At 46.9% G+C, this 27,119-nt stretch overlaps 1 protein-coding gene across 1 annotated transcript; it reads left to right on the top strand.

Annotated features, from left to right (window-relative positions):
- Positions 1-5,639: 5,639 nt before the first annotated feature.
- Positions 5,640-21,730, top strand: SETD6 (SET domain containing 6, protein lysine methyltransferase). Its single transcript, XM_068128892.2, has 8 exons — positions 5,640-5,887; positions 13,901-14,045; positions 14,194-14,335; positions 14,532-14,726; positions 19,357-19,465; positions 19,724-19,904; positions 20,882-21,018; positions 21,187-21,730. The coding sequence occupies exons 1-8, from the start codon at positions 5,807-5,809 to the stop codon at positions 21,499-21,501; spliced, it is 1,305 nt and encodes a 434-aa protein (XP_067984993.2). The 5' UTR covers positions 5,640-5,806; the 3' UTR covers positions 21,502-21,730.
- Positions 21,731-27,119: the final 5,389 nt, after the last annotated feature.

A 27,119-nucleotide genomic window follows, 5' to 3' on the forward strand; every position in this document is an offset into this window, starting at 1 on the left:
CTCTCGCGCACACTTTGGTCCACACCTCTCCTCCGTTACGTCCTCCGTAACACTCACCATGGGCGTGCACTCTTGCATCCACCCACTAACGCGCTCACATGGGCTCTCCCACACCCGCGCCATGACCAATTCAGGTGTGCTTTCTCGCACACGTTCCACCACCACCTTACTCTCCGTGTCACACTCCGTACACCCCGACGTGCATTCTCGCTCGCACTCGGTTTCACTCCCACACTTTATAACACACCCACTCGCCGACGCACACTTTTTCCTCCCACGCGTGCCATTTCCACTCACACGGGACCCTTCACCAACGCCCGGGTGCTTCCTCGATCCCAAGCGCGCGAAAATTCTTTTGTCGCTAAACATCCTCCTGCAAAATCTACCCGCACAATATACAGCACGACTCACCTGGGGGATCCTTTTCTCCACGCGAACCTGCAAACTTCCATTCGGGTTAAGCACAGCATCGTGATGTGAGCAGGGACTTTGTACATAATCCATTTCTCCCTGCAATTCCCGGGCTACCTCCGTCATCTATCTATAATTCCAGTAATCTCTGTTTGTACGTTTGTCTGTGACCGCTGTTTCTCGACAACCACGGGTCCGATATACTTTTAACTTGCCAGGTATATTGCTGGGGACCCGAGGATGTGCCTTTTCAAGGTTTCATATTAATCGGACAATTACTTACCGAGCTATGTCCAAAAAACGATTCAACCAATCAGAGAGCAGCGAACTATCGCGTGTGCCGAACGTGGAGGACACACTCTGCCTCGGATGGCACATTTGAGAGCGTATTCATTTATTTCACGTTTGCAAACTATGTTGGCGTTAAACTATGTTTTACAACTAATAAAAACGAATTTCCGATTCATTCGCTTTCCTGCGCGTTTGTGCACGCGATGGCGATTTCTTTACCAAACTCCGGAAGCCGTTCGCTTTGGACCAAACCATTGCATGTAAATAGAGGGGGGGGATTGTCACCACTCGCAAGCCGTTCGCTTTGGACCAAACCATTTCATGTAAATAGAGGGGGGGGGATATAATTTTAGATATAGATATACAGTGGTACCTCGGCTTACGAGTTTAATCCGTTCCGTGACGGAGCTCGTAAGCCAAATCGCTCGTAAGTCAAAGCAAATTTTCCCATTCAAATGCATTGAAATGCTATTAATCCGTTCCAGCCTCAAAAAAAAAACACCAATTTTTTTTGTTAGGTGCTTTTAAATAACAAAAATGTACTTTATAAATAACAAATAATGTATAAACAAGCACGACCTCGTATATACTGTACATAATACAAGAGAATGTAAAGAAATAAACTGGACCTCTATCCATGAAGATATGGAGAAGTTGTTGTTTGTGTGGTTGAAGGAGAAGCAGCTCGCAGGAGATACCGTGACCGAGAGCATCATGTGTTTGAAAAGATTGAAACTCGGATATCGAGCACGGACCACGAGGTGTTTTTTCTTTTTTCTTAATCTCGGTTTCAGTGAACTTTTGCTCTGTGCTCACGTGTACTGTACCTGTACCTGTAATGGTACGTCAGAGGATGGCACCTGTTGTCATCATATTAAGTGCAAGATGTTCTGCATCGTAAGTTGGTACACCGTGGTCTTTCGGCGGTGTTTAAGCCGGCCGTCTTGGCTTCTGTCACCATTGGCATTGAGTCTTTCGATGTAGGTAGGTCGTTGTGTGCCGGTGCCTTGGCCGAATTCCTTCATTGCTGCATTGTTAGCTCACCTGGTTTTTTATACCACATCTTTGGTTATCGGACCAGCGAATGACGTCATCTCCAAAGTATGGCTTATTCTCACTTGTCTTGGACGATCTTCTACTTCTAGCCTTCCACCGTGCATTTGGTGTCCACTGTACTTACTGTACAGTGCCTGGTAAAATTGATGTAATGGGTTTTTGACCATGAACCGTCATGAACCGTCAACGCCATGAACCGCTAACACTCAAAAGCCCATTTATCGCGCCTTATAAAGCAAAACGCAAACCGAAAGCCATGCCTCTCAAGCGAGGCGTGCTTCCGTGGTCACGTGATCCACAGGTGTAGCTCATTATACCCGCACGCGCGACACGCTTTGGCGGTCACGTGACCAGCCACTCTGGAGGCGGGGATCCCCGCCGATGACGTCACCGGCTGGAGCAAGGAGATTCCTCGCTAATGTATTTCGACGATTGCGTGTTTTATATCCAAGCAGAGATGCTTTCACGGCAAGATAACCACGTGACCGGAACCGGAAGCCACAACCGGAAAATTCAAAAAAATAAATTTTTTGAGCTCGTACATCGGATCTCGGCTCGTATCCCAAAGCAACAAACCGCCCGAGCGACGGCTCGTATCCCGAAAAACTCGTACGTTGGGGCACTCGTAAGCCGAGGTACCACTGTAGTACGGGCAATGCCCTAGTCTCTTCAATTTTAATTATTCCCGCTACTGCTTTTTGTTTATTAACCTCGGCGACCGTTGGCTTTAATAAAACACCCTCCTCTACCTCAGCGGTCGCCGGCTTTTCCAAACCCCGTGTCGCGATTTCTACCCCCGTCATTGTACCCGTGCTTTCCTCCGCTTCGCTCAACCGGCGCTTCTCGACCCGCGTTACTTCATTGTGCACCCCTGGGACCCTTTCGCCCAACTTGCGGTCTCTGTCCCTCTGCTCCCTTGCCTCCCTATCGGCCCTCATTCCGTTCGTTGTTTCTTCAGTTTTTTCTTTTAGTTCCTTAGTCATTTGAACACCCATGTTGTTAATTTCCCTGTTGGATATGAGCCCCTGGGCATACATTTTGTTTTCTTCATCCCACTGGGTCAAAAATTTCAACAAATTTGCAAGAAATGGATCCCAGGCCGTTGGCACCGCGGGCTCGGCTGCCGCGCGCTCGTACGAGGCGCCTTTTTGCGCACCTGATACCTCGTGCGTGAGAGCGCCATTTTGTGCACCTGATACACCCTCAACCACACCTTCTTTACTCTCCTCCATTTGATCCTGGGTTACTTCTAACCCCTCTATCTCTCCCACCGGCATCCCGTCGCCTTGAACAGCCATGGCGCGATTTCAAAATTCGGGTTTTACTTTATAAAACAAAATAAATTTCGGTACTCCAAATTTTGACCAAATTTTTTTTTTCCTCTATTCGTTTTTTTTTTTTTTTTTTTTTTTTTTTTTTAATTTGGTCGGGCCTCGAATCCCACTCCCAGACACCAATTGTTACAGATCGCGGACAGATGTTATAGACCGAGCGGTGGTGTAAGACCGCGACTTAACAAAACTCACCCGATTCACCCAGACTTTGGCCGTATCGCACCCCAGCTGCTCAATGAGGGAAAAGACGAAAACGACGCAATGCAAAGAGGAAAACGAAGACAAAAAGGTTGGAAATACTACTAAATTTATTTACTATTTACACACATAAGCAAAAAGAAAGCAGGCACGTTTATTTACAAGCACATAAGACGCAGGTGACACAGGGAAAATACTAGCTTATCTAACAGTCTTAATTAACCCAGGACAGAACAAACAGAACACTGACTCACGCGGGGAATGCCAGGAATGGCAGAAGGTGGATGGCTGGAGGTGAACGCTTGGTGGAGCCAACACGGAGCTTGGTGGAGCCAACACGGAGCTTGGTGGAGCCAACACGGAGCTTGGTGGAGCCAACACGGAGCTTGGTGGAGCCAACACGGAGCTTGGTGGAGCCTTGGTGCGACGGGTTCTCTCTTCTCTGTAAAAGCTCAACCGTCTTGTCTCTGGTAAAAGCTCAACTCTTCCAGTCTCTTGTAAAAGCGAATCTCTCTGACTCCTCTCCACGGCTTGGGCTCCCTTGTGTCTGCCGGTAAAAACTCATCTCTTTTGGCCACACCCCTGCCTTGGGTTATATAGGCCCCCGCCCCTCAACCTTTGCGAACCTCCCCGACCGCTCTTCCTCCGCCCTCTGTAGCCAAACCCCTGGCTCATGGTTGGTCGAGCGGGGCTGGTTCACTCCTCCCCCTCTATGACGAGGTGGAGACACGCCTTTCTTCCCCAACCCTGCCTCGTGGCCAATGGCGGCAATTGGATCGGAGGTAATTGGTGATGGGAATGGAAGTGAATCTATCTCTTTCACTGGTGCAATGGAGTACTTCAATTAATGGGAGACACAGCCTTACCCTAAAACACAGAATAAGAGATAACTATCAACAGGTATATTCTATTACTTGGCTGACGTGTATGCTTGTGGACTATGGGACGCCCTTTTGGTCTTTACACAGCTCCGGAGGCAGGAGGCACAGAATAAACAATAATCACAATAATAAAGCACACAATAAAAAAAAATACAGTCCTCATATCCGCAACAATATATTAGGTTTAATCGTGCAATTGGATGGATTTATGTGTCCAAATTAGCAAATGAGACTTTTTCAAAAACTCATTCAATGTTTTTAAAACAAATTGTACATATAATAACAAATTGTGACTCGCGTGACAAGTGACGACACCGACAAGTCCTTCATCCACAGGTTGATGGAGCAGGCTAGACTGCTCTCCCCTCTGGCTGCTAGCACTCTCCACCCTTCCCCCCCCCTCCGAACCCCCCACAACCCCCTACACTCCCACTGCCTCACATCTTGCTCTGCTTGATAGCATGGAAACCAAGGCCTTCAGGATTATTGGAATATCCCACGACTAAACCAGGTCTGTGGGCCCATCATTTCCCCGTCTCAAACAGGTCGGTGGTCTCTTTGTCTTCTACCGCCTCCTTTTTGGTCTTACCCCCTCTCCGCTTCCCGTGCTCTGTGCCCCCACACCCTTTCACCCCTTTGTTTCAGCATATAAGGAAAAGACATCCGACACGAATCATTTGGATGGGTCAGGGCTCAGCCTCTCTTTAGCCTTTGACCAAACATAATTTCTGTGGTGTGTGTGGGCGACTGGGCGTGTCCTATATGCAAGTAACAAACGTGACAACCTGGTCTGCAGAGAAGAGACATTATTCACCTTTTTGAGACCACTCTTGGTATGGAGAAGGCAAATTAATAATTTGGTCAAAAGGTTAGAGGTGAACATCACCTAAAATAATCAATTTTCATCCGATTGACCTGAAATTTAACGAATTTGCATATCGGGTCACTGAATTGGTTCACTAATCAAAAGGTAGGAGTCGATTGTTTTTTATATATCAAAAGGTCAAAGGTCAAGGTTGTATAAAATCGTCTTTATGTCCAATTGACCTGAAATTTTAAGAATTTGCATATTGGGTCACATAATTGGTTCACCAATCAAAATCTATAAGCTGATTATTTTTTAAGATCTAAAGGTCAACGCTGCATAAAGTCATCAATTATCATTTTGTATTTTTTAAAAACTGTTTTCGTTATTTTGAGCTCAGGAAGAAGAAGAAGAGGACGGCGAAGAAGAACAAGAAGACGTATAAACACAAACGGATTTTGCATTTTCACCTTTCTAGTTCCTTGTTTGTTTTCGTCATCGTCAATCATTTCCTTTCCTCTTTAAATCGGCCCAATAAGTTCAGTCTGCGTCACGATTCAATAGCTTAATTAACATATATTTAGATACGAGACCTTTTATCGATTGGTAGAAAAGATAAATACAGTGGTACAGTACATACAGATACAGTACAGCCCGGTGCTCAGACTCGGCCTTCCGGGGTCCGCACGTGACTTGTACAGTATCGGGATCCTTTTGGTTCTTTGCGTTCACGTTCTTGTGAATGACGTGAAATACTCCGATTTTTGTTTTTCAAATGTACTTGATACAACAACAGCCTCGACAACGAACATTTATTAACGTCCAACGTGATGACTTCCGAAACACCCGAGGCGAGGCTGAAACGTTTCCTGACTTGGTGCGAGAAAGTTCATTTGAAAATGAATCCGAAGGTACTAAATTAGAATGTTTTATTTTTTTTATTTTAACGACGATAACAATTTACATCACTTGGAATTTTTAAATTTAAACAACGATACAAGTACAATTAATTATTTCGCACGATGTCATTTGTGTACGTTGCAAAACTTCCAAACTCCCCCCCCCCCTCTCTCCTCCTCCTCCTCCTCCTCAACCCCTCCCCTCCTCCACAACCCAAAACCTCCCTCCCCTCCTCCACAGCCCAACCCCTCCCTCCGCTCCTCCACAGCCCAACCCCTCCCTCCTCCACAGCCCAACCCCTCCCTCCCCTCCTCCACAGCCCAACCCCTCCCTCCCCTCCTCCACAGCCCAACCCCTCCCTCCCCTCCTCCACAGCCCAACCCCTCCCTCCCCTCCTCCACAACCCAACCCCTCCCTCCCCTCCTCCACAACCCAACCCCTCCCTCCCCTCCTCCACAGCCCAACCCCTCCCTCCCCTCCTCCACAGCCCAACCCCTCCCTCCCCTCCTCCACAGCCAAACCCCTCCCTCCCCTCCTCCACAGCCAAACCCCTCCCTCCCCTCCTCCACAGCCAAACCCCTCCCTCCCCTCCTCCACAGCCCAACCCAACCCATCCCTCCCCTCCTCCACAGCCCAACCCAACCCATCCCTCCCCTCCTCCACAGCCCAACCCAACCCATCCCTCCCCTCCTCCACAGCCCAACCCAACCCATCCCTCCCCTCCTCCACAGCCCAACCCAACCCATCCCTCCCCTCCTCCACAGCCCAACCCAACCCAACCCATCCCTCCCCTCCTCCACAGCCCAACCCATCCCTCCCCTCCTCCACAGCCCAACCCATCCCTCCCCTCCTCCACAGCCCAACCCAACCCATCCCTCCCCTCCTCCACAGCCCAACCCAACCCATCCCTCCCCTCCTCCACAGCCCAACCCAACCCATCCCTCCCCTCCTCCATAGCCCAACCCCTCCCTCCCCTCCTCCATAGCCCAACCCAACCCATCCCTCCCCTCCTCCACAGCCCAACCCAACCCATCCCTCCCCTCCTCCACAGCCCAACCCATCCCTCCCCTCCTCCACAGCCCAACCCAACCCATCCCTCCCCTCCTCCACAGCCCAACCCAACCCATCCCTCCCCTCCTCCACAGCCCAACCCATCCCTCCCCTCCTCCACAGCCCAACCCAACCCATCCCTCCCCTCCTCCACAGCCCAACCCAACCCATCCCTCCCCTCCTCCATAGCCCAACCCATCCCTCCCCTCCTCCACAGCCCAACCCAACCCATCCCTCCCCTCCTCCACAGCCCAACCCAACCCAACCCATCCCTCCCCTCCTCCACAGCCCAACCCAACCCATCCCTCCCCTCCTCCACAGCCCAACCCAACCCATCCCTCCCCTCCTCCACAGCCCAACCCAACCCATCCCTCCCCTCCTCCACAGCCCAACCCATCCCTCCCCTCCTCCACAGCCCAACCCATCCCTCCCCTCCTCCACAGCCCAACCCATCCCTCCCCTCCTCCACAGCCCAACCCAACCCATCCCTCCCCTCCTCCACAGCCCAACCCAACCCCTCCCTCCCCTCCTCCATAGCCCAACCCCTCCCTCCCCTCCTCCATAGCCCAACCCCTCCCTCCCCTCCTCCATAGCCCAACCCCTCCCTCCCCTCCTCCACAGCCCAACCCTCCCTCCCCTCCTCCACAGCCCAACCCTCCCTCCCCTCCTCCACAGCCCAACCCCTCCCTCCCCTCCTCCACAGCCCAACCCCTCCCTCCCCTCCTCCACAGCCCAACCCCCCTTCTCTCCTCCACAGCCCAACTCCCTCCCCTACTCAACATCCCAACCCCCTCCCCTCCTCAACAGCCCAACCTGCCGCCCCTCCTCCATAGCCCAACCTCCTCTCCCCTCCCTTCCTCCCCAGCCCAACTCCTCCTCCTCCCCTCCACAACCCAACCCCACTCCCCTCTTCCACATTCCAACCCCACTTCCCTCCTCCCCTCCTCGCAATTGCCTCCCAATTGAAGCTCCACCCGTAGGGCCTCCTCCATAGCCCCTCGCCTCCTCAACAGTCCAACTCCCCTCCCCACCTCCACAGCCCAACCCCCCTCCCCACCTCCACAGCCCAACCCCCTCCCCTCTTCCACATTCCAATCCACCTCCCCTCCTCCACAGCCCAACCCCCCTCTTCTCCTCCATAGCCCAACCTCCCCTCTCCCTCCCCTCCTACCCAGCCCAACCCCACCTCCCCTCCTTCATACTTTTTCATCAGCCCAACCCAGCCTCGCCCGTAAGGTGGGTACTGTTGCTAGTGTTAAAAATTTAACATTCAATTGAAATGAAATGAAATGAAATGAAACGTTGTTCCTCGATCATAAACTGACGTTTGTAGACAGACGCACAAAAGCGATCCATTTGCTTAACCCTGCCTCTGGCTTCACGCGCACGGGGGTAAAGATTGGTTACGTGTACCGTCCCTCGGATGGATGTTAAGCTGGTTGTCCTGTCTCTCAACATTAGTTGGTGGACATTATAGATCCCATGATGTCCTTCACGAAGAGTAGGCAAGTTATCGCCGACACCAAGAAGAAATTCCACATCCCTGCCATAACTTCAGTTGAACATCGGTCAGCTATTTCATGAAAGACCAGAGCCACAACTTCCCCCGGACAACCCCACAAGAAAGTGGGAATAATTTTTTCCATTAAAGAATACTAGCAACGGTACCCGCCCTGTGGGCGGGGCTTCAATTGGGAGGCCCAAATGAAAAGGCAAAATATCAGAAATTGAAGGCTTTTTTTTGTTTTAAACGATTCATATAAACATCCGTTAAATCATATCACACGCAAATCATCAAATCACATCAAAACAGGATCTTTAGAATTTCAATAAAAGCCACATCACTGTTCATATCGGTAAATATGATTCCATCGTTTTTCAAATCGTGATATCAACTGTACGCTTTTCTTTAGGGAAAAGAATTGAATGATTTTGTACCTCTTCTTCAGCTAAGATCTTCAGGATAGACGACATTGCTGATAAAAGTTCCTTTTCTCTCTTTGAAGTTCTTGGCAAACATTTTTATATTGTCGCTGCTGCCAACGCGACTCATGGCGACATAAAGCTGTCCACGGCTGAAGAAATCTGTCTTTAGGTAGATGCCTACCTTTTCTAATGTCTGACCCTGAGCCTTGTTACTGGTCATTGCAAAGCAGAGTCGGACAGCGAATTGTTTTCGCTGAATCTGGAAGGGGAACAGGTTTTCGGATGGAATGATTGGAATCCTCGGTATGAATATCTTGTTTCCAGCATGAGGCCCAGTAGCTAGTGTCGCATCGATGAGATTCGGCATCAGGTTGTCCACGATGTAACGACTCCCATTGCAGTGGCCATTTTTAGGGTCAAAGTTTCGCAGCAGCAGGATCGGACGGAGCTCCCTTCTTGAGGCAGAGTTTGTGAGGAGGCATTCCTGATGCGCATATCGAGTTAAGGAATTCTACTGGATATTGGTGTCTGTTCTCTACTTCCATTATCTTGTCGCTGCTCAAGTAGACAGATTCCTTCCCAGGGTATTGCCGCAGTACGATCGCATTCACATCATCAACCGCCTCATTCGTAGGACAGAGGATGGTTTGGCTGCAAAGCCAGTTCCTGTCAGCATGCAAGGTGCTCAGGTTGCTGAATATGCTGTCAGTGAGGCTCTTGACGTTTTCTCCTTGGGTCAGGTAGTCCTCCTTGACTTGAACTTTAAACTCGGTGATTTCTGCATCGATGGGTAGCCTTCCCTCTCCAATTGAGAGACTGGATGTAGGGATTGTTCTGACGCAGCCAGTCTTGGAGAGTCTTCAGAATGTCAATATTACCGTTGAGCTGTTCATTAAATCGCAGTCGGTTTTCCAGTTCGTCACTGTCATGGAACTATATTTGAGCGAACGTTGGATGCGATTGATCACTTTCTGGCTGGAGTGGTCCAATGCGATGGTAGACTTTACCTTGAAGCTTCACCATGGGGCTGAATCCTGGCATGAAGTGCTCCTTGATTCCGATCGATGCCATGGCCAAGGCATTGTTGAACTGGCGTATCTTCTCAATAAACTCCTTTCGGTCGAACAGAACTTTGAAATCTTCAGGGTAGGTCTCGAGCAGATTGATTGCAATTTTGCCCTTCTCACAGCAGAATCCAGGTCGTTCGTCATTCCAGCAGTGGGCCTTGCAGAAGGGGCACCTACGTCCTGTATCATACAGACTTGGCAGCTTGTGACCTTGCTGCTTTGCTGGATAGTCAGCTTCTTCAAAGTGCTGGACATCAAACACTGCTCCAATCCTTCTCTTTTGCGTTAGAGCCACTTTAAGCTGGACTTTCCCAGCGCTCTGGTGTGCTGCTGTGTTACAATCTTGTTTACCAGATCTGTATTCCTCGGACTGCCTCCGAGACTGGTGTGCAGCTGTGTCACGTACTTGTTCCTGCCTCCGATAGTCCTCGTCTCGGCGAGCCTTCTTTCTTGCAACAACTTCCTTGGACGTTTTCGTTAATGAGGCTTTCCGTTTGGGAGGCATTTTACCAGTTTATCTGAAATGGTACCCGCCCAGAAACACGTACCAGAGAAAACAAATCGTTTTGGCAATGGCCTCTCCAATATTGTACCCGTTTGTGATGTTTGTCACATTGTCTCCAGTACCCGTTTGTGACGATGTTTTCATTGTGACGAAAATATTTGAATTATTATTCGAATTCGAATTTATTTATTCGTATTTATGTGAATTGTGATTGTGTTTCATTGTGATGTTTGTGCGGCGACGGGCGGTGTGTACAAAGGGCAGGGACTTGATCAACGCGAGCTAATGACTCGCGCTTACTGGGAATTCCTCGTTCGTGGGACACTCTCAAGCCCCAGTCCCCATCACGGATGGGGCTCAGCGGTTTACCCGAGCCTGACGGCGAAGGGCAAGGTACACGCTGGCCCGTCCAGTGTAGCACGCTTGCGGCCCCGGACATCGAAGGGCATTAAACGTTCATTAAAGGATTACGAAACGAAAAACGTTACAAAATTACGTTCACACCATCACGTCAAACACGAACGTGAACACAAACATCATCACAATGAGAACATCGTCACAATGAACGCTATGCAAACGCGGATGTTATGCGGGAGTCCAAACCTGAGAATGCTGGAGACCAAAGCTGAAATTGGGAAAACTAAATAGCCTATTTTACTCCTGGAGATCCCAGGATTACCCACCCAAAATATCTTTGCGATCGGTTCAGCAGTTTTTACGGTACCTTCGAACAGACAGTCAGACGGACATTTGGTGAATTATAGAAAGATCGTCACAATGAGAACATTGTCACAATGAACGTTACGCGAACGCGAATGTTATGCGGGAGTCCAAACCTGAGAATGCTGGAGACCAAAGCTGAAATTGGGAAAACTAAATAGCCTATCTTACTCCCAGGGCCCAGGGGTCCCAGGATTACCCACCCAAAATATATATTTTTAATTTTTTTGTGTACAGAATCGAGGCTCGTGAAAGAGCTAACATTTATTTCACAAACAAATCAAACAGACAAACAAAATATATAAAAAGAGGGAGCGGTAGACAAGATGGGGAGAGAAGGGGAAGCACACAAACACAACATTTGAGAACAGGGACATCGGGAGATGTGTGGGAGGGAGAGGGCTTGGGGGAGGAGGTGTGGAAGGGGGGGGGGGGGGGGGGAGGGTGGGAGAAGTATAAAACACAAGGACACCAAGGACTTCCAGGACAGAAGATGGTATTTCAAAAAAGTGGATGTGGGGTGAAATTAGCAGGGGTAGAAAAGATCAAAGTTTTGGATGGGGGAAGATAAGAGATGGTGGTGAACAGCTGTTTTAAAGACCTGGAGGGAGGAGTGGGATTGAAGAGAGTGAGGGAGTTTGTTCCAGAGGCAGGAGAAAAGAGGAATGAAGGAGTGAAGGTGAGCAGAGAGTCTTGATTTTGGCAGTTTAACCATAAGAGGGTTGCAGGCAGATCTTGTGCGACCTGTAGGAATATTTGGGGGACAGAGCCCAGAGAGAGCTGGGGGGGGGGGGGGGGGGGCAAGGCTGGGGAGGAGTGTGTAGAAGACGGAAAGACCACCAACCTGCCTGCGGCGAGTGAGTGAAAGGCCCTTGGAGTTAGCTTCATCGCGGGAGATTCCAACGATTCTGAACGCTTTGGTTTCAACAGCGTGAAGACGAGCTAGGTGTGAGGCAGGAGCACCAGCCCAGAGGGGAGAGCAGTATTCCATTAAGCTGCGGATGAAAGCCTTGTATGTGGTGAGGAGCTCACGTGTGCCAAGGAAGGACTTTGCACGACGGAGGATGCCCAGTCGGCGACTGGCTTTGGAGGCCAGATTTGAAATGTGGTTTTCCCAGGAATGATCATGGCAGATAGTGAGACCCAAAAGCTTGAGTGACAGAACTTCTTGGAGAGGATTATTCAGAAAGTGGATGGGAGGGTTGTCCAGTCGGTCTTTTCGGAGAGACATCGTAAGAGTGTGAGATTTGTCAGGATTGAAAGACGTGTTCCACTTGTTTGCCCAGTCTGTGAATTTTGTCCAGGTCTGCAGAGAGTGAGGAGGCTGCAGACTGCCGATCTGAGGGATGAGGAATGGAGCGACAGAGAGTAGAGTCATCAGCAAAGAGATAGAGAGGATTTTCAAGAGAGTCAGAGAGATCATTGATGAAGACCAGAAAAAGCACAGGGCCCAGAACACTGCCTTGGGGAACTCCAGCCTGAACAGGAAGAGGAGATGAGAGAAACCCATTCAGGGCCACACGTTGATTACGACTAGAGAGGAAGTCCGCCAGCCATGCGTGGAGATTCCCATGGATACCAAAGGAGGAGAGTTTGGTGAACAGAGCGGGGTGCCAGACCGTATCGAAGGCATGTGATATGTCAAGGGAGACAGCTCTAATTTCCTGTTTGGCATTGAGGACCTCCATCCATTGTTGAGAAAGCAGAAGCAGCATGTCCAGAGTAGAGTGACCTGGTCTGCAACCAAATTGATGATCAGAGATCAAGCCATTGGAGAAGAGGAAAGATTTCATATCCGAAGCAATTATGGATTCCCTGACTTTGCTGATAAATTGGGAGAAGGCAGATCTTGCGATCGGTTCAGCAGTTTTTACGGTACCTTCGAACAGACAGACGGACATTTGGTGAATTATAGTAAGATAAGAAGAAAAAATCCTTCACAGTAATGAATTGGTATTGAATATTATTGACTGAAAATTGCACATATATATTTCTACTAGCAGAAGTACCCGGCATTGCCGGGCGGGGGAGGGGAAAGGGGAGGGGAACGGGGGGGGGGGGGGGTGGGGGGTGGGAAGTGAGCCCCTTGGCAAAGCGAGCGATTTTTTTTGTTCATAGTGTCATAGCGTTTCATAGCGTCATAGCGATTTTTTTTTTTCATAGCGGCATAATAGCGTTCATAGCGTCATAGCGATTTTGTTTTTCATAGCGTCATAGCGTCATATCGTTCATAGCGTCATCACGTGATCGCTCTGAGCGAATCAGCGCCCACCTGCTCTGATTCCGTTGATTCCGTGCACTGAAATGCGCTGAGGTATATATGAATAAAAAATATGGATCGTCAAATATTTTGAGTTCGGCCATGTTCGTCCCAGGCTCAATGGCCATGTCTATGCCAAATATCAAGCACGTAAGCCTCTCCGTTTAGGAGTCTATCGGTAACATTACACACACACACACACACACACACAAACTGTGTTTTATATATATAGATTTCATGTTCTTTTACGATGTAGTTCACGTGAATTTGACATGCTGTTGTAATACGTGGGAATGATAAACCATTTTATTACTATTGTTATATTTGGTACTGGTGCACCATATTTGTGGCAATATACCAACAATAGCACTGAATTATGCCCCTTTGTTTAAAAATAAATAAATTCCAACCACTCTTCTATTACATGTATAGTGGTATCCTGAGAATGTTCATACACGTATGTATCAAGATTCCAATTGTGGTTGCTCATTGGTAGGTGCGTTTGAGCATGAACGGTGTGGCAGCTGGCTACGGGATGCTCGCAGTCAAACCGATCGCCAGTGGAGAAGTGCTGTTTGTGGTGCCAAGGTCAGCCGTGCTCAGCCATTCCAACACTGACATCCATCAGCTGCTAACCGCCGGTATCACAAGCACCACATGCTCATCACTCATGGCCCTTGTGACATTGTTTTTGTTTTTTTTCAAAGCATTTCATCAACTTGTATTACAAATTACAGTACTTGTTGCACTTCTTTCGGTCTTCAAAAGGCCCTTATTCACTGTCTGCAGAATCCCCCTCTCTGCGCAGCCGCTCTCGTTGGGTACCTCTGCTCATCACATTAATGTACGAGTCTAGTCACCTGGATTCACCGTGGGCACCTTACATTGCCCTTTGGCCTAACTTTTTGCAAGCAGACCTGCCCATGTTTTGGTGAGTGAGCAAACTAGAATATAAGGCTATCGGCTTTGATGATGAGGGAGCAAAAGGTCGAAGGACTGTTCTCTTCTTGTTGCACCTTGCCTTCCTTTGCTTGCTTTAATAAATACCGGCAGTTAACATTTTGTGCAACCCTGCTGGACGTTGAAGGAGGCTTTGTGGAACAAATCGTTGGGAAATTAATTTGTAGGCCACGCGACGAGCGACGGGAGCTTCTGCGAGGAACTGGTGTTCTCCAAGCTACGGCGCAAGACCTGCGGAATATACGGAAAGAGTTCCGCACTGTTGTCGCACACTTCCTGTCTCGACACACCGATGTATTTGAACCGGAAAGGAGCAACCTTGAATTGTACACCCGACTCGTAGCATTTGTCATGGCATACAGGTGAGCTTGTATACAGGTGCATACAGGTGAAATAAGATTATAAAATGCTGGGTTTTCCTTTTCATATTCGAGGGATAAGTCTAGACACAGTTGTTCAAAAGACACACAATAAAACACTTGGTTGTTGCTTAAAATGACAATGCTTGTACCCCTCGTGACCAAGTATAGATTATTGTGTGTTTAGATTTTGTCCTGGATAGGACATGTTCTGGATTTTGTCTACTCTGGACATGCTGCTGCTGCTCTTTCAGAAATAGATGAGGGCACTAAATCTCAAACAATAGGACAGCACTAATTCTTTGGACATATCTCAGGCATTTAACACAGTCCTCCGGCATGCTGCTTTTTGCTTGCCAAGCTCTGTCTGTGGTATACAAGACCACGTTCATTCTTAGATTTATTTATTTTCCTCTACTCATACATTGAACACATTACCATCTTCTCTCCTCTCCCAGTGAAGACTGAAGTTCCCCCAAAGTTGGGTTTAGGACCCAATTATGGTCCTCATCAACATAAATGGCCTCTCCAATGTTCTAGGAAAGCCACTCCTCCACCCCGTGTTGTACAGTACTCCCAATCCCACTGATAGGTGGACAGCAGCTGTGTCACCCTTGGTTGATCTGGAAATTATTAGATGCTATTCTCATAAATGGTACATGGCATTCAATCCTGGATAACATCAGTATCACCCAATCGTTCTAGTAGGATCGTCAAACGAACCCACCAATGTATTTCTTTCGTCAGCCACTGGAAGAGGATCAATCTCTTGAGCTATTCGGCCTCAACATCAGCCATGACTTCTTCTGGGGCGACCAGATGTAGATTGGGCATCCTCCATCGATCCAGTCTTTGCTTGGAAAATCAGAACTACTCGGTTCTAAAGGCCTTTGTAGGCAGTTCAATAAAAGTGTTTTCCCCTATGTACTGGAAATCTAGCATCACATCAGTTCCTCCTGGAATGTGTGGATTATAAAGCTCTCGACATCATTGGCATCACCTACGGTGAGGCTGAAACACAAAGACTGCTGCTTTCACAATACAGGTAGGTCAGTGGTCTGTTTTTTTTTTTTTCCTCTCCTCTCTGGTTGACCTCTCAGTCCTCCGATGGTCCCGACCACTCCAGAATGTATACTTTCTTATTCTAATCCACTCCTAGTTAAAATACCAAAACCCAGGCTGGCACATCAACTCTTTTGTTCCTCTATTCTCTTGTTTGTGGAACAGCATTCCAGTGGTCTTGCCATCCCACTCTTCCCTCCAGGGCTCAAGTGGGTGGTGCACCACCATATCACGTTATCATCCACCAACAATATTTACTTACCCTCATTAACCCAACCCTCTTACTTGAAGGTTGCACTGCCCATGTTTTGGTGAGTGAGCAATCTTGCATATACAGCATTAACCTGGATGTTTCTTCTCTTCCTTTCTCTCTTTTCCAGACTGTTCATTCCCTTGCTTATTGTGTCCAAGAGCTCCCCTGCTGTCAATTCCGACTCTGTTACCATGCTCTTCCATGAGCCTGGATCTTGTAAAAAGAGAAAAAAGACGAATACATGAAAAAAAAACTAGAACAGCATTCGGTAGAACATACCTCTGCCAGGCTGAACAGTTTACATTTTGTATCCCACTGGTCGGCCAGATCTGGATTCGGACCTGAACCAAAATCAAATCGGCTTGTTCTCGTCACATAACCAACTCGTCCACCTAGTTTTGTCATAACTCGTTCACAACTTTTTGAAATATCGTGCTAAATATAATTTTGGCATCATCTCTCAATGATGAAGAATCACTTAGAAAATTGAAAAAATTGTCGGGATTCGGATCTTCACCAAAATCGAATGGATTCGTCCTTGTCACACACCCGACCTGTCCACCAAGTTTCGTCCGAATCTGTCCATAACTTTTTGAGAAACAGACATATCTGAACACACCCCAGAGGGGGGAATATTTTTTATTTTGCTGAAAAGCTGAAACAAAAGGAGTGAATGGTCTGGTGGAGATGCTCTTGTACTGCATACAATATGCCAAATAAACAAGAGGGAGAATTGCTTTGCAATGCATATCCCCTTCCATGTTTTAGTTCAATATGTTAAAGTGGAAGGGGGAAAAGTCTGAAAAACTGACCCATGTGTAAAATGTGATATTTCCCAAGTCCAAAAAGGGCACAACTCCTTGAAAAATTAGTGAAACGAACCAAAACTCAAACGTGTTCTGTAAATTATCATAACTAGGGCATGCCCGTACTATATATATATATCTAAAATTATATCCCCCCCCTCTATTTACATGAAATGGTTTGGTCCATTCGCAAAGCCAAAGCGAACGGCTTGCGAGTACGGTAGAACCCCCCCCTCTATTTACATGAAATGGTTTGGTCCATTCGCAAAGCCAAAGCGAACGGCGAACGGCTAAATCGCCATAGCTCGGTAACTACTTGTCCGATTAATATGAAACCTTGAAAAGGCACATCCTCAGGTCCCCAGCAATATACCTGGCAAGTTTCAAGTATATCGGACCCGTGGTTGTCGAGAAACAGCGGTCACAGACACACATACACACACACATACACACAGAGATTACTGGAATTATAGATAGATAAAGCCATGTACCAAGTTTCAGTTGAATATGTCAAAGGGTATGGGGAGAAGTAAAGAAAACCACAGGTGGGACGGATGGAGAGCAAACCTATAGTCCATTCCTGGTAGGGGACTAATCTATATTATAATAGGCTACAGTGATTCTGTCTGTCCAGGGGTGTGGCTTACTCCATTTACAGAGTAGCTCCACCCATTCTTGGAGAGGCTTCATGTAAACAAATATCCACCATTTTATTAAATCGAATAGCTTCGAGGCCTGTTTAGTTAGGCCCGTGCTGTCTTTCTCTCTCACACAGGTTTATTTCAACTCTAATTCGATATATAATTTCATTTTTCACAGTCGCTAACATAGTTTTAGACTCAGTTGAAAAAAAAACGGGAAAAGCATCCCATGAAAGTTTCCGTTTATAGAACGAAATGATTTCTCAAAGGCCTGTAAAATAAAGCCCATTCATTGAGTCACCCTCACGATTTTATCTCAAATTCACCATCTGATTTAATTTTTATCGATGGTTTTAGACTCGGTGTCAGAAATAATTGAGAACATTCACGCACACACGGGAAAATGCAGAGATATATTTGTCAAAAATCACGCCACGATGATACACGAAAATACACCGCCTAAAATAACAGTCGGGGAAAATGTCGACATATATTAAAAATTCGCTTTTTCTTTTCCGTTAAGATATATTACTTTTACTTTTGATGACAGTCATCACAAAAACGACATATATTTCTTTGTTCTTATTTCATTCAACATTATTATCCGGAAGTAAAATATGTTTCAGGAAATTACCGAGAGATATTTCTTCGTTTTTTTTTATTAGTTATGTGCGCATACACTTTAAATAGGTTTATTTGAAATCTTTAATTTTCACAATGTAATTTATTTGCCATTTGTCACATGATGATTACGAGACACTTCCTCTTGAGGATCGTGACAATTCATGCGTTGCGTGGAAACTTCCATTTCCAAAATGAATGAGACAGTCGATGAAGAACGCAGACTTGAACAGGATGCAGCAAGAAAAAGAACGAGACGGGAGAACGAGACCCTCGACGAACGTGATCACTGCTGCAACAATGATGAGGATTGGAGAGGAGCGAGGGGTTGGAGAGGAGTTAGGGGTTGGAGAGTGAGGAGTGAGGAATTGGAGAGGAGCGAGGAATTGGAGAGGAGTGAGGGGTTGGAGAGGAGCGAGGGGTTGGAGAGCGAGGGGTTGGAGAGCGAGGGGTTGGAGAGCGAGGAGCTAGGGGTTGGAGAGAGAAGATTGGAGAGGAGTGTGAGGAAGTATTGGAGAGGAGTGGGATTGGAGAGGTGTGAGGGTGGAGAGAAGAGAGTGTCAGGTGGAGAGGAGTGAGGGGTCAAATATTATGTGAAATAAATAAATTGTGTTCATTACACCATTTCTGGATCTGATGAATTGCCAGTAACCATTTTGTAAAATTTAATGTGCAGCATCTAAATCAAGATGTCCAAATGTCACACACATGCCCGTGGGATTCCCACGGGTGACCCCACTAGTAAATATAATATTGCACAAATGTCATTCATTTTGAATACTTATCTGAAGAAGAGTTTGAATATTCTTCTTGTGCATATTCTATAGATATATTTTTTTCTCCTTGTAAAGTGTACCATATCCATAATGAATATATTATTACCTCCACCACCGAAGGTGGGCGGAGGTGATGTTTTCACTTCTGTCTTTGTTTGTCTGTGAATAGGATATCTCAAAGTTATGGATGGATTCGGATGAAACTTGGTGGACAGGCTGGGTGTCTGACAGGAAAGAATCGATTCGATTTTGGTGACTATTCAATTCCAGAAAAGAGATTTTTTTTCTTTCAAATTGATTCTTCACCATGAAGAGATAGGGCGAAAAACGATACACTGTACAGCACAATATCTCAAAAAGGTTGTGGACGGGTTATGACAACTTGGTGGATGAGTTGCGTAAGCGACAATAACAAACAACTTTACTTGGGAGTTGTAAAATGCTAAGAACGATTATTGCGATTGTCGTCTTCAGTTTTCAAGAATCGAGAGGTGGGAAGAAGCGAAACCCACCCATGATGGTCCCCATGGCAGACATGCTGAATCATACGACAAACCACAATGCTCAGCTGGAGTTCTCACAGGTAAAGTCACCAAATCCTACATCTATGTAATGGGTACACGTGTGCAGTAACGTGTTACCTGTGCAGGAATAAAAACTGCAAGGTTACATTTGTCTAGAACATTGCATTAGTAATTGCAGCCACACAACAGAAACTCTACAGCTTCCAAAAGGTGGAAATCTACCTGTTGGAACACCCCACTAATTTATTGGCTTATTCTGCTTGGGTCATCATCACAAGCGCTTGTGGATCGAAGCATGCTCTCACATGTCCCAACAGGACGTGCTCAAAATGGTTGCAGTCCGTGCAATAGCAGATGGAGAGGAAGTGTTTAACACGTATGGTCAGCTGGCTAACTCACAACTCCTGCACATGTATGGTTTTACTGAGCCAGGCAGTACAAACTCCAATGATACTGCACGCGTCCCCTGGGTTTCACTGCTCCGCAGTGCTCTGCACGGTCAGTATCAGGACACAGATGGCTCTCCAGGCCATCTTCATTTCTGATTATTTTTTTTTGCCTCAAAATAAATCACTTGTAAATTTAGTAATGGAGTATATTTTTATTGTTATAGAATAGATGCCTATTTTTCAGGTAGCATACTCACCTTTCAGTTGTGCAATGTTGTTTCATTTCCAATAGAACAAGCATTCTGAGTATTGCGCTGCAATACATGTCTCCTACCGGCAGTCTGTCGTCCGGAAAACTGTTGGGGAAATTACAAAAGTTCAAAGTGCCATAACTTTGTCAAAAATGACCGAAACGTCGTGAAGTTCGAACTTGATCTGTAACTTATCATGAGGAAACCATGTACCAAGTTTGAAATCATTAGCATTAAGAGTTTTAAAAAAAAGTCCGGAAAACTGTTCTTTGCGTGACGGACGGACGGACAGACTGACAGACGGAGTGCAAATCTATAGTCCCCTCCGGTGTACACCGGTAGGGGACTAATAAGATAAGACTACAAATGTCAGCCTGGTGCTTTTACGGGTAGTTTTACATCATTACGCAATACTGTACTGCCTTTTTGGAATGGATGACAAAGCCAGGCCAACTGTGACTTCTGCTCCCACCTTGAGGATTTTACAAGGAACTTCAATACAGGAGGCCATCAGGCCCATCAAGCTTACGCAATCAGGCCAATGTCTTCGTAGTACTCATTTGCTCAGAATGTCTCGTGTAACGTCTAAAAACCCAAAGGTGCACGAGTTGAGCGAGTTTTCCCGTTACCGGGAAAACTGCAATCAGGTGTTCTATACATCCCTCGTGCCAAAAGGCACTTTGAACGCTGGAACCGTTTCTCAATAATGACATGATCAAACTTACGTTGGTATACTCTCCACCATAAAAAAAAAAACCAATCATTTAGATCACTACGTTCATGTCAAGCAGTGTGGCAAAAATGGCAAGTTAACTAAAGCATACTACACATTCAGGACAAGGCCCAAAAGAGCGCAACTTACTAAGAAGGAAGTGGCGACTGTTATCCCAGCTGACTGCACTTGACAAGGAGGGCATTTTGGTGGGCTGGGATGGCGTGCATTCTGCGGGGGAGCTTGAACAAGTGTTAAAGGTCAGTGAAAATGTTTTGTGAGGACCCTCAAGTTACTTTTTAAATTGAAATGTATAATATATTGTTGCTTTATGTAAAGATCAAATTTGCAATTTGAAAACGTACAATACCAAATGCGAGAGTGAAGTTGCAAATTGTAAAAACATTTTCATCCCAAACCTTCCCCAGGTGCTCAGCATGCCAAAGGGCCAATTTGGTGTGTATTGCAAGCATCAATGCTGGAAGAAAGAGGTTTTGAAAGACTACGATACTTCCCTAAGCAATGATGCAATACTGAACCTGCCCAAAGCTTCGCATGACTTGCTGCTGTCCGGGATTCAGAAAACCTTAGCCACACTCGCAATTTTCCCACAGGAATGCAAAATGCAGGGAAAAAACGTGGCAACACACACGGAGCGCTGGCAGCAAGTGCTCATGTTGAGGCAGGGACAGAGTAAAATTTTGGAAAACCTTCTGGAGCTTAAAGAGAGCTCAACTGAATAAGGAAGAGGAGAAATTTGAGGGTACCTGCTCTTGGAACTATCATGAGGAATTGGTTGTCACTTTGCATTTTAATATGGAGTTCACAAGGAATTTTCATTGCAAATACTTGGGCAATGGCAATCCCTGCAAATGGGTGTAAGAACTCTTTCAGCGTACTACCTCAGCAGTACCTGTGTTTATGACTGGTCCAATAAACAATGGGAGAGGCACAGGTACAACACCACAATAATCTGTTGTCCATGTAACATTTTTTTTTTTTTTTTTTTTTTTTTTTTTTTAATACAATATCGAGGCTCGTGAAAGAGCGAACATTAATCACACAGAAAGACAAACCGACACATAAAACATATAACATAGGGAGCGGTAGACAAGATGGGGAGAGAGGGGGAAGGACACAAACACAACATTTGAGAGCAGGGACCGAGAGACATGGAGACATCGAGAGATCTGAGAGAGGGCGAGGGCTTTGGGGGGGGGGGGGGGGGCGTGGGAAGGGGGCAGTGGGAGAGGTATAAAACATATGGACACTGCCAGGACTTCCAGGAAAGAAGTTGGAATTTCAAACAAGGTGGATCTGGGGTGAATTAGCGGGGGTAGAAAAGATCAAGGTTTTGGATGGGGGAAGATAAGAGATGGTGGTGAACAGCTGTTTTAAAGACCTGGAGGGAGGAGTGGGATTGAAGGGAGTGAGGGAGTTTGTTCCAGAGGCGGGAGAAAAGAGGAATGAAAGAGTGAAGGTGAGCGGAGAGCCGAGATTTCGGCAGTTTAACCATCAGAGGGTTGCTGGCAGATCTTGTGCGACCTGTAGGAATATTTGGGGGACAGAGCACAGAGAGAGCTGGGGGTGCAAGGCCGGAGAGGAGTCGGTAGAAGACAGAAAGACCACCTACCTGCCTGCGGTGAGTGAGTGAAAGGCCCTCAGAGATAGCTTCATCGCGGGAGATTCCAATAATTCTGAAAGCTTTGGTTTCAACAGCGTGAAGCCGAGCTAGGTGTGAGGCAGGAGCACCGGCCCATAGGGGAGAACAGTATTCCATTGAGCTGCGGATGAAAGCCTTGTATGTGGTGAGGAGCTCAGGTGTGCCGAGGAAGGACTTCGCACGACGGAGGATGCCCAGTCGGCGACTGGCTTTGGAGGCCAGCTTGGAAATGTGGTTTTCCCAAGAAAGATCATGGCAGATAGTGAGACCCAAAATCTTGAGCGACAGAACTTCTTGGAGAGGATTGTTGAGAAAGTAGATGGGAGGGTTGTCCAGTCGATCTTTTCGGAGAGACATAGTAAGAGTGTGAGATTTGTCAGGATTGAAAGACATGTTCCACTTGTTTGACCAGTCTGTGATTTTGTCCAAGTCTTCAGAGAGTGAGGAGGCAGCAGACTGCCGATCTGAGGGAAGAGGAATGGAGCGGCAGAGAGTGGAGTCATCAGCAAAGAGATAGAGAGGATTTTCGAGAGAGTCAGAGAGATCATTGATGAAGACCAGAAAAAGCACGGGGCCCAGAACACTGCCTTGGGGAACTCCAGCCTGAACAGGAAGAGGAGATGTGAGAAACCCATTCAGGGCCACACGTTGACGACGATTAGAGAGGAAGTCCGCCAGCCATGCGTGGAGATTTCCATGGATACCAAAGGAGGAGAGTTTGGTGAGCAGAGCGGGGTGCCAGACCGTGTCGAAGGCACGTGATATGTCGAGGGAGACAGCTCTAATTTCCTGTTTGGCATTGAGGACCTCCATCCATTGTTGAGACAGCAGAAGCAGCATGTCCAGAGTAGAGTGACCTGGTCTGAAACCAAATTGATGATCAGAGATCAAGCCATTGGAGAAGAGGAAAGATTTCATATCAGAAGCAATGATGGATTCCATGACTTTGCTGATAATTGGGAGAAGGCTGATTGGTCTGTAGTTGCTAGGATCTGTTTTTGCACCTTTTTTGTGCAAAGCGGTGATGTTGGCTGATTTCCAAGCAGATGGCAGTTGACCTTGAGCAAAAGAGAGGGTGAAGAGAACAGAGAGAGGGTGAGATAGAGCAGCAGAGCAGGATTTTAGGACCCGTGGGCTGATGCCGTCGGGTCCAGTTGCAGAATCAGAGTCGAGGGTTGACAGAAACTTTTCCACCTTGTCAGGAGGAAAGGACACGGAGTCCAGGAGCAGTAGGGTACGACTGGGTATGGTGGGTACAGAGAGGGATGGGTTTGGGACACAAGATTTAGAGGCAAACACAGAGTTGAGGCATTCAGCTTTTTCACGTGCGGAGTCAGCTGTGTAGCCGTTTGAGGTAAGGGAGGGGATGGAGGGGGAACAAACACCAGAAACGGATTTGACCAGACGCCACCAGGATTTGGAAGAGGGAGACAGATAAGAGAGTTCGGTCTTGAGAAGAGATATTGTTTCCTGGCTCTCCTGAGGGTGGACACACACTTGTTTCGGGCTTTGTGAAAGGAAAAGAGATTTCCTTCCGTTGGATTTGCTTTCCAGGAGACGAAGGCAAGTTGTTTCTGGGCAACAGCCTCACCACAAGATTCCGTGTACCATGGACGGGAGGAAGGGTATGACAACTGAAGACGAGATGGGATAAATCTGTGCATGAGAGAGAGCAATTTACTTTGGAAGAATTCCCAGGATGAGTTGATGTCAGAGGTGGTAGAGATGGGAGACCAGTCCAGATGATTGATGGCTGCTTGAAGACCGTGCCAGTTGGCCTGAGTGAAATGCCAGACTCGTCGACGCTGAGCAGGCTCCCTGAGGATGGTCAGAGAGATGTCCACTTTAACAAGGACATGATCAGATGATCCGATCGGAGCAGAAGAAGAGCAGCAGACATTTTCAGGGAAGTTAGTCATAACCAAGTCCAGAAGAGAAGATGTTCCGTTGACTGAGATCCGGGTCGGGAAATTGACAGATTGTGTCAGTCCCAGTGAGTCGCAGAAGTCCTTTGCTGAGGAGCCATGGCTGGTGAGAGAGGTACCCACACCCAGCCAACTGGCATGATGACAGTTGAAATCACCACATATGAGGATGAGAGAGTTGGGATGAGTAGATAGAAGTTGGTCCATATCATCAGACAGCGAGATGTAGATGGAGTCATCACTGTTTGGTGGACGGTACAGCACACATATGAACAAGAGGTGGGAGCGAAGGGGAAGCCGTAGCCAGAGGTATTCCTGGGGGTGAGGTGGAGAGAGTGCAGTGCAGGGCGAGTGAGGAAGAGTTTTTGATAAAGATAGCAACCCCGCCTCCAGGACGAGGCTCAGGTCTATCATACCGGAGGAGGGAGTAGCCCGGGAGAGATACTATGGAATCAGAGACATCATAAAGGAGGAAAGTTTCTGTTAAGCAGATCACGTCTGGTTTGACAGAAGCAACCTGTATGGAGAGATCAGTTAAGTTTGAACGAAGGCCCCGGATGTTTGAGGTCCATACCGTTAATGAAGAGGAAGGGGGAGCATCAGATACAGAACAGGGGGGAGGAGGGGTAGGGTAAGATGTGGAAGAGGTGGAAGAGGTAGGGAGAGCTGTTGAAGGTGTGTCAGAGATTTCAGAATAGCTCGGAGAAAGGGAAGGATGGGGCGGACAAAAGGTTTGATGGTGATTGGGTGAGCCACAATGAGGTGTTATTTGAGGAGGGGGAAGAGCGAGACAGAAGGTTGGGGGAGATGGAGGTGAGAGTTTGAAGGGGGAAGAAGCGGGGAGGACGCTTTGAGGAGGGGGAGTGAGCGGGGGGAAATTGAGAAGCAATGAGGGTGGGGAGATTTGAAGGGGAGGGGTGAGGGGGGAGTTTGGGAGGGAAGGGACAAGGGGAGGGATTTGAAAGGGATGGGATATGGGGGAGATTTGGAGGGGAGGGGTGAGGCAGGAGTCTAGGAGGGGAGGGGCGAGGGGGCGTCTTGGCGGGGAGGGGTGAGGGGGTAGTTTAGGAGGGAGGGGGCAAGGGGGGAGATTTGAAAGGGATGGGTGATGGGGAAGATTTGGAGGGGAGGGGTGATGGGGAAGATTTGGAGGGGAGGGGTTATGGGGAAGATTTGGAGGGGAGGGGTGAGATTGGATTTTTGAAAGTGTACGATTTATGGGAAACGAACATTTATTGCAAAATGAGTTTCTTGTGACCTTCGAGTTAAAAATACGTTTAAGGACGCTGGATGGAGGATGGAGTGCAGGAGAGTTTAGGGAATGTAGAACAAAGGCACTATAGGAGATGGATATTTTTTTTGGGATGAATTGATTTGGTGAGCAAGTCGAAAGCAGCCTTTTAAAGAAGAAGAAGAAAAAGGTGTTATAAAATAAGACGGAATACATAACTTGAGGGGAAAGTGTAAACATTGAAGGTTAATGAGTGAAAACTATCTGGGGAAATGGGGGAGAAACACGTGGTCGAAGAACGAACGAACGAATAAGAATGAATAAACGAATGAGAACAGAGAAGGAAATGTTTTTTTTTTTTTTTTTTTTTTTTTTTTTTTTTTTTTTTTTTTTTTTTGAGTTGAGATTTACACAAGGAAGTAGGCTATGGGTGAAAAGACTGGGAATACAGAGAACGAAAGTTATTGGATCACAAACGACGGACCACTGAGAGAAAAACAAAGCCTCAAGGTTGTACAGTGCACACTGTACAAGGCCTTGCTCGCGACACGGCAAACAGACGATCAATTTATGAAAGATAAACACCGAGAAACAACCAAAGTTGCACACAATAACTTCACACAGCGAAAGATAAATACAGTTTCGACAAAATACAATTGTGAACAGACTTAACTTCGAAAAACGTGGCGACCGTGTGGAGCTTCGAAAATCCCTGCCGCCGTCTCCAAGATCTCGCGAGATCTCCAGTTGGTTTAAAATTAACACCAAATCCAGATTATTCCTGGAATATCGAGAAAGTGCAGTAAAAAAAGTTGTTTAAGTATGTGATAAACAATGCATATACAGTATTTATACTGCTCAAGTTTCCCTTTCTAGTTATTCTTCCGGTTGGTTGAATTCATTCTCTGCTGACTGAGTCTTTCCTGTATTAACAAGTTTGAATTAGATCACTTCAGCCGTTCTCAAGTTATATACCGATTACAGATTTGACATTTGACCCCAAAATCGAATAAGTTAATCTTTACATCATTATACATACCTGTACCAAGTTTGAATGAGATCACGTCAGCCATTCTCAAGTTATCGCAGTAACGAAAACCTATCACGGACGGACGGACAGCCGTACGGATAACCTGAAAACATGCCTTCATCGCCGGAGGCATAAAAAGTGTAGCCAATATGGAAAATAGACTTGATACAATCTACAAACTTTATAAAAGCAAGGCTATTGATAGTCGTGCTGAAAATTTAATTCTCCAAAACACTTGTCAGCATTAAATTGCACTTTGGGAAACAAAACCCATGAATTTCTCCAACTGCGTGCCCATAGTGAACGATTTAATGAAGGAGAGGACATTCCCTCTTTATCCTTCCACAAGGTACGGAGTGTAGGGAAGATGAAATTCAAGATTTTACTGTCCAGCAGTGACAAACAGCATCCTCGATCATGATCCGATGCACACACAAAATGAAGCATTTGAATATGCTGGGGAAGGCCAGTTCCTGCTAAAAGCGTCTTTATAAAACGAACCATACGACAGC

This window comes from Myxine glutinosa, chromosome 9, assembly GCF_964187855.1.
Source record: "Myxine glutinosa chromosome 9, kmMyxGlut1.1, whole genome shotgun sequence".
Taxonomy (NCBI): Eukaryota; Metazoa; Chordata; class Myxini; order Myxiniformes; family Myxinidae; genus Myxine; species Myxine glutinosa.

Bases quoted from the DNA above. Each gene is read 5' to 3' on its own strand.
- SETD6 (XM_068128892.2), top strand. From the start codon at position 5,807: ATGACTTCCGAAACACCCGAGGCGAGGCTGAAACGTTTCCTGACTTGG. The intron at 19,905-20,881 runs GTCAGTATCAGG...CTACACATTCAG, and splicing joins GCTCCGCAGTGCTCTGCACG to GACAAGGCCCAAAAGAGCGC. The intron at 21,019-21,186 runs GTCAGTGAAAAT...AACCTTCCCCAG, and splicing joins AGCTTGAACAAGTGTTAAAG to GTGCTCAGCATGCCAAAGGG.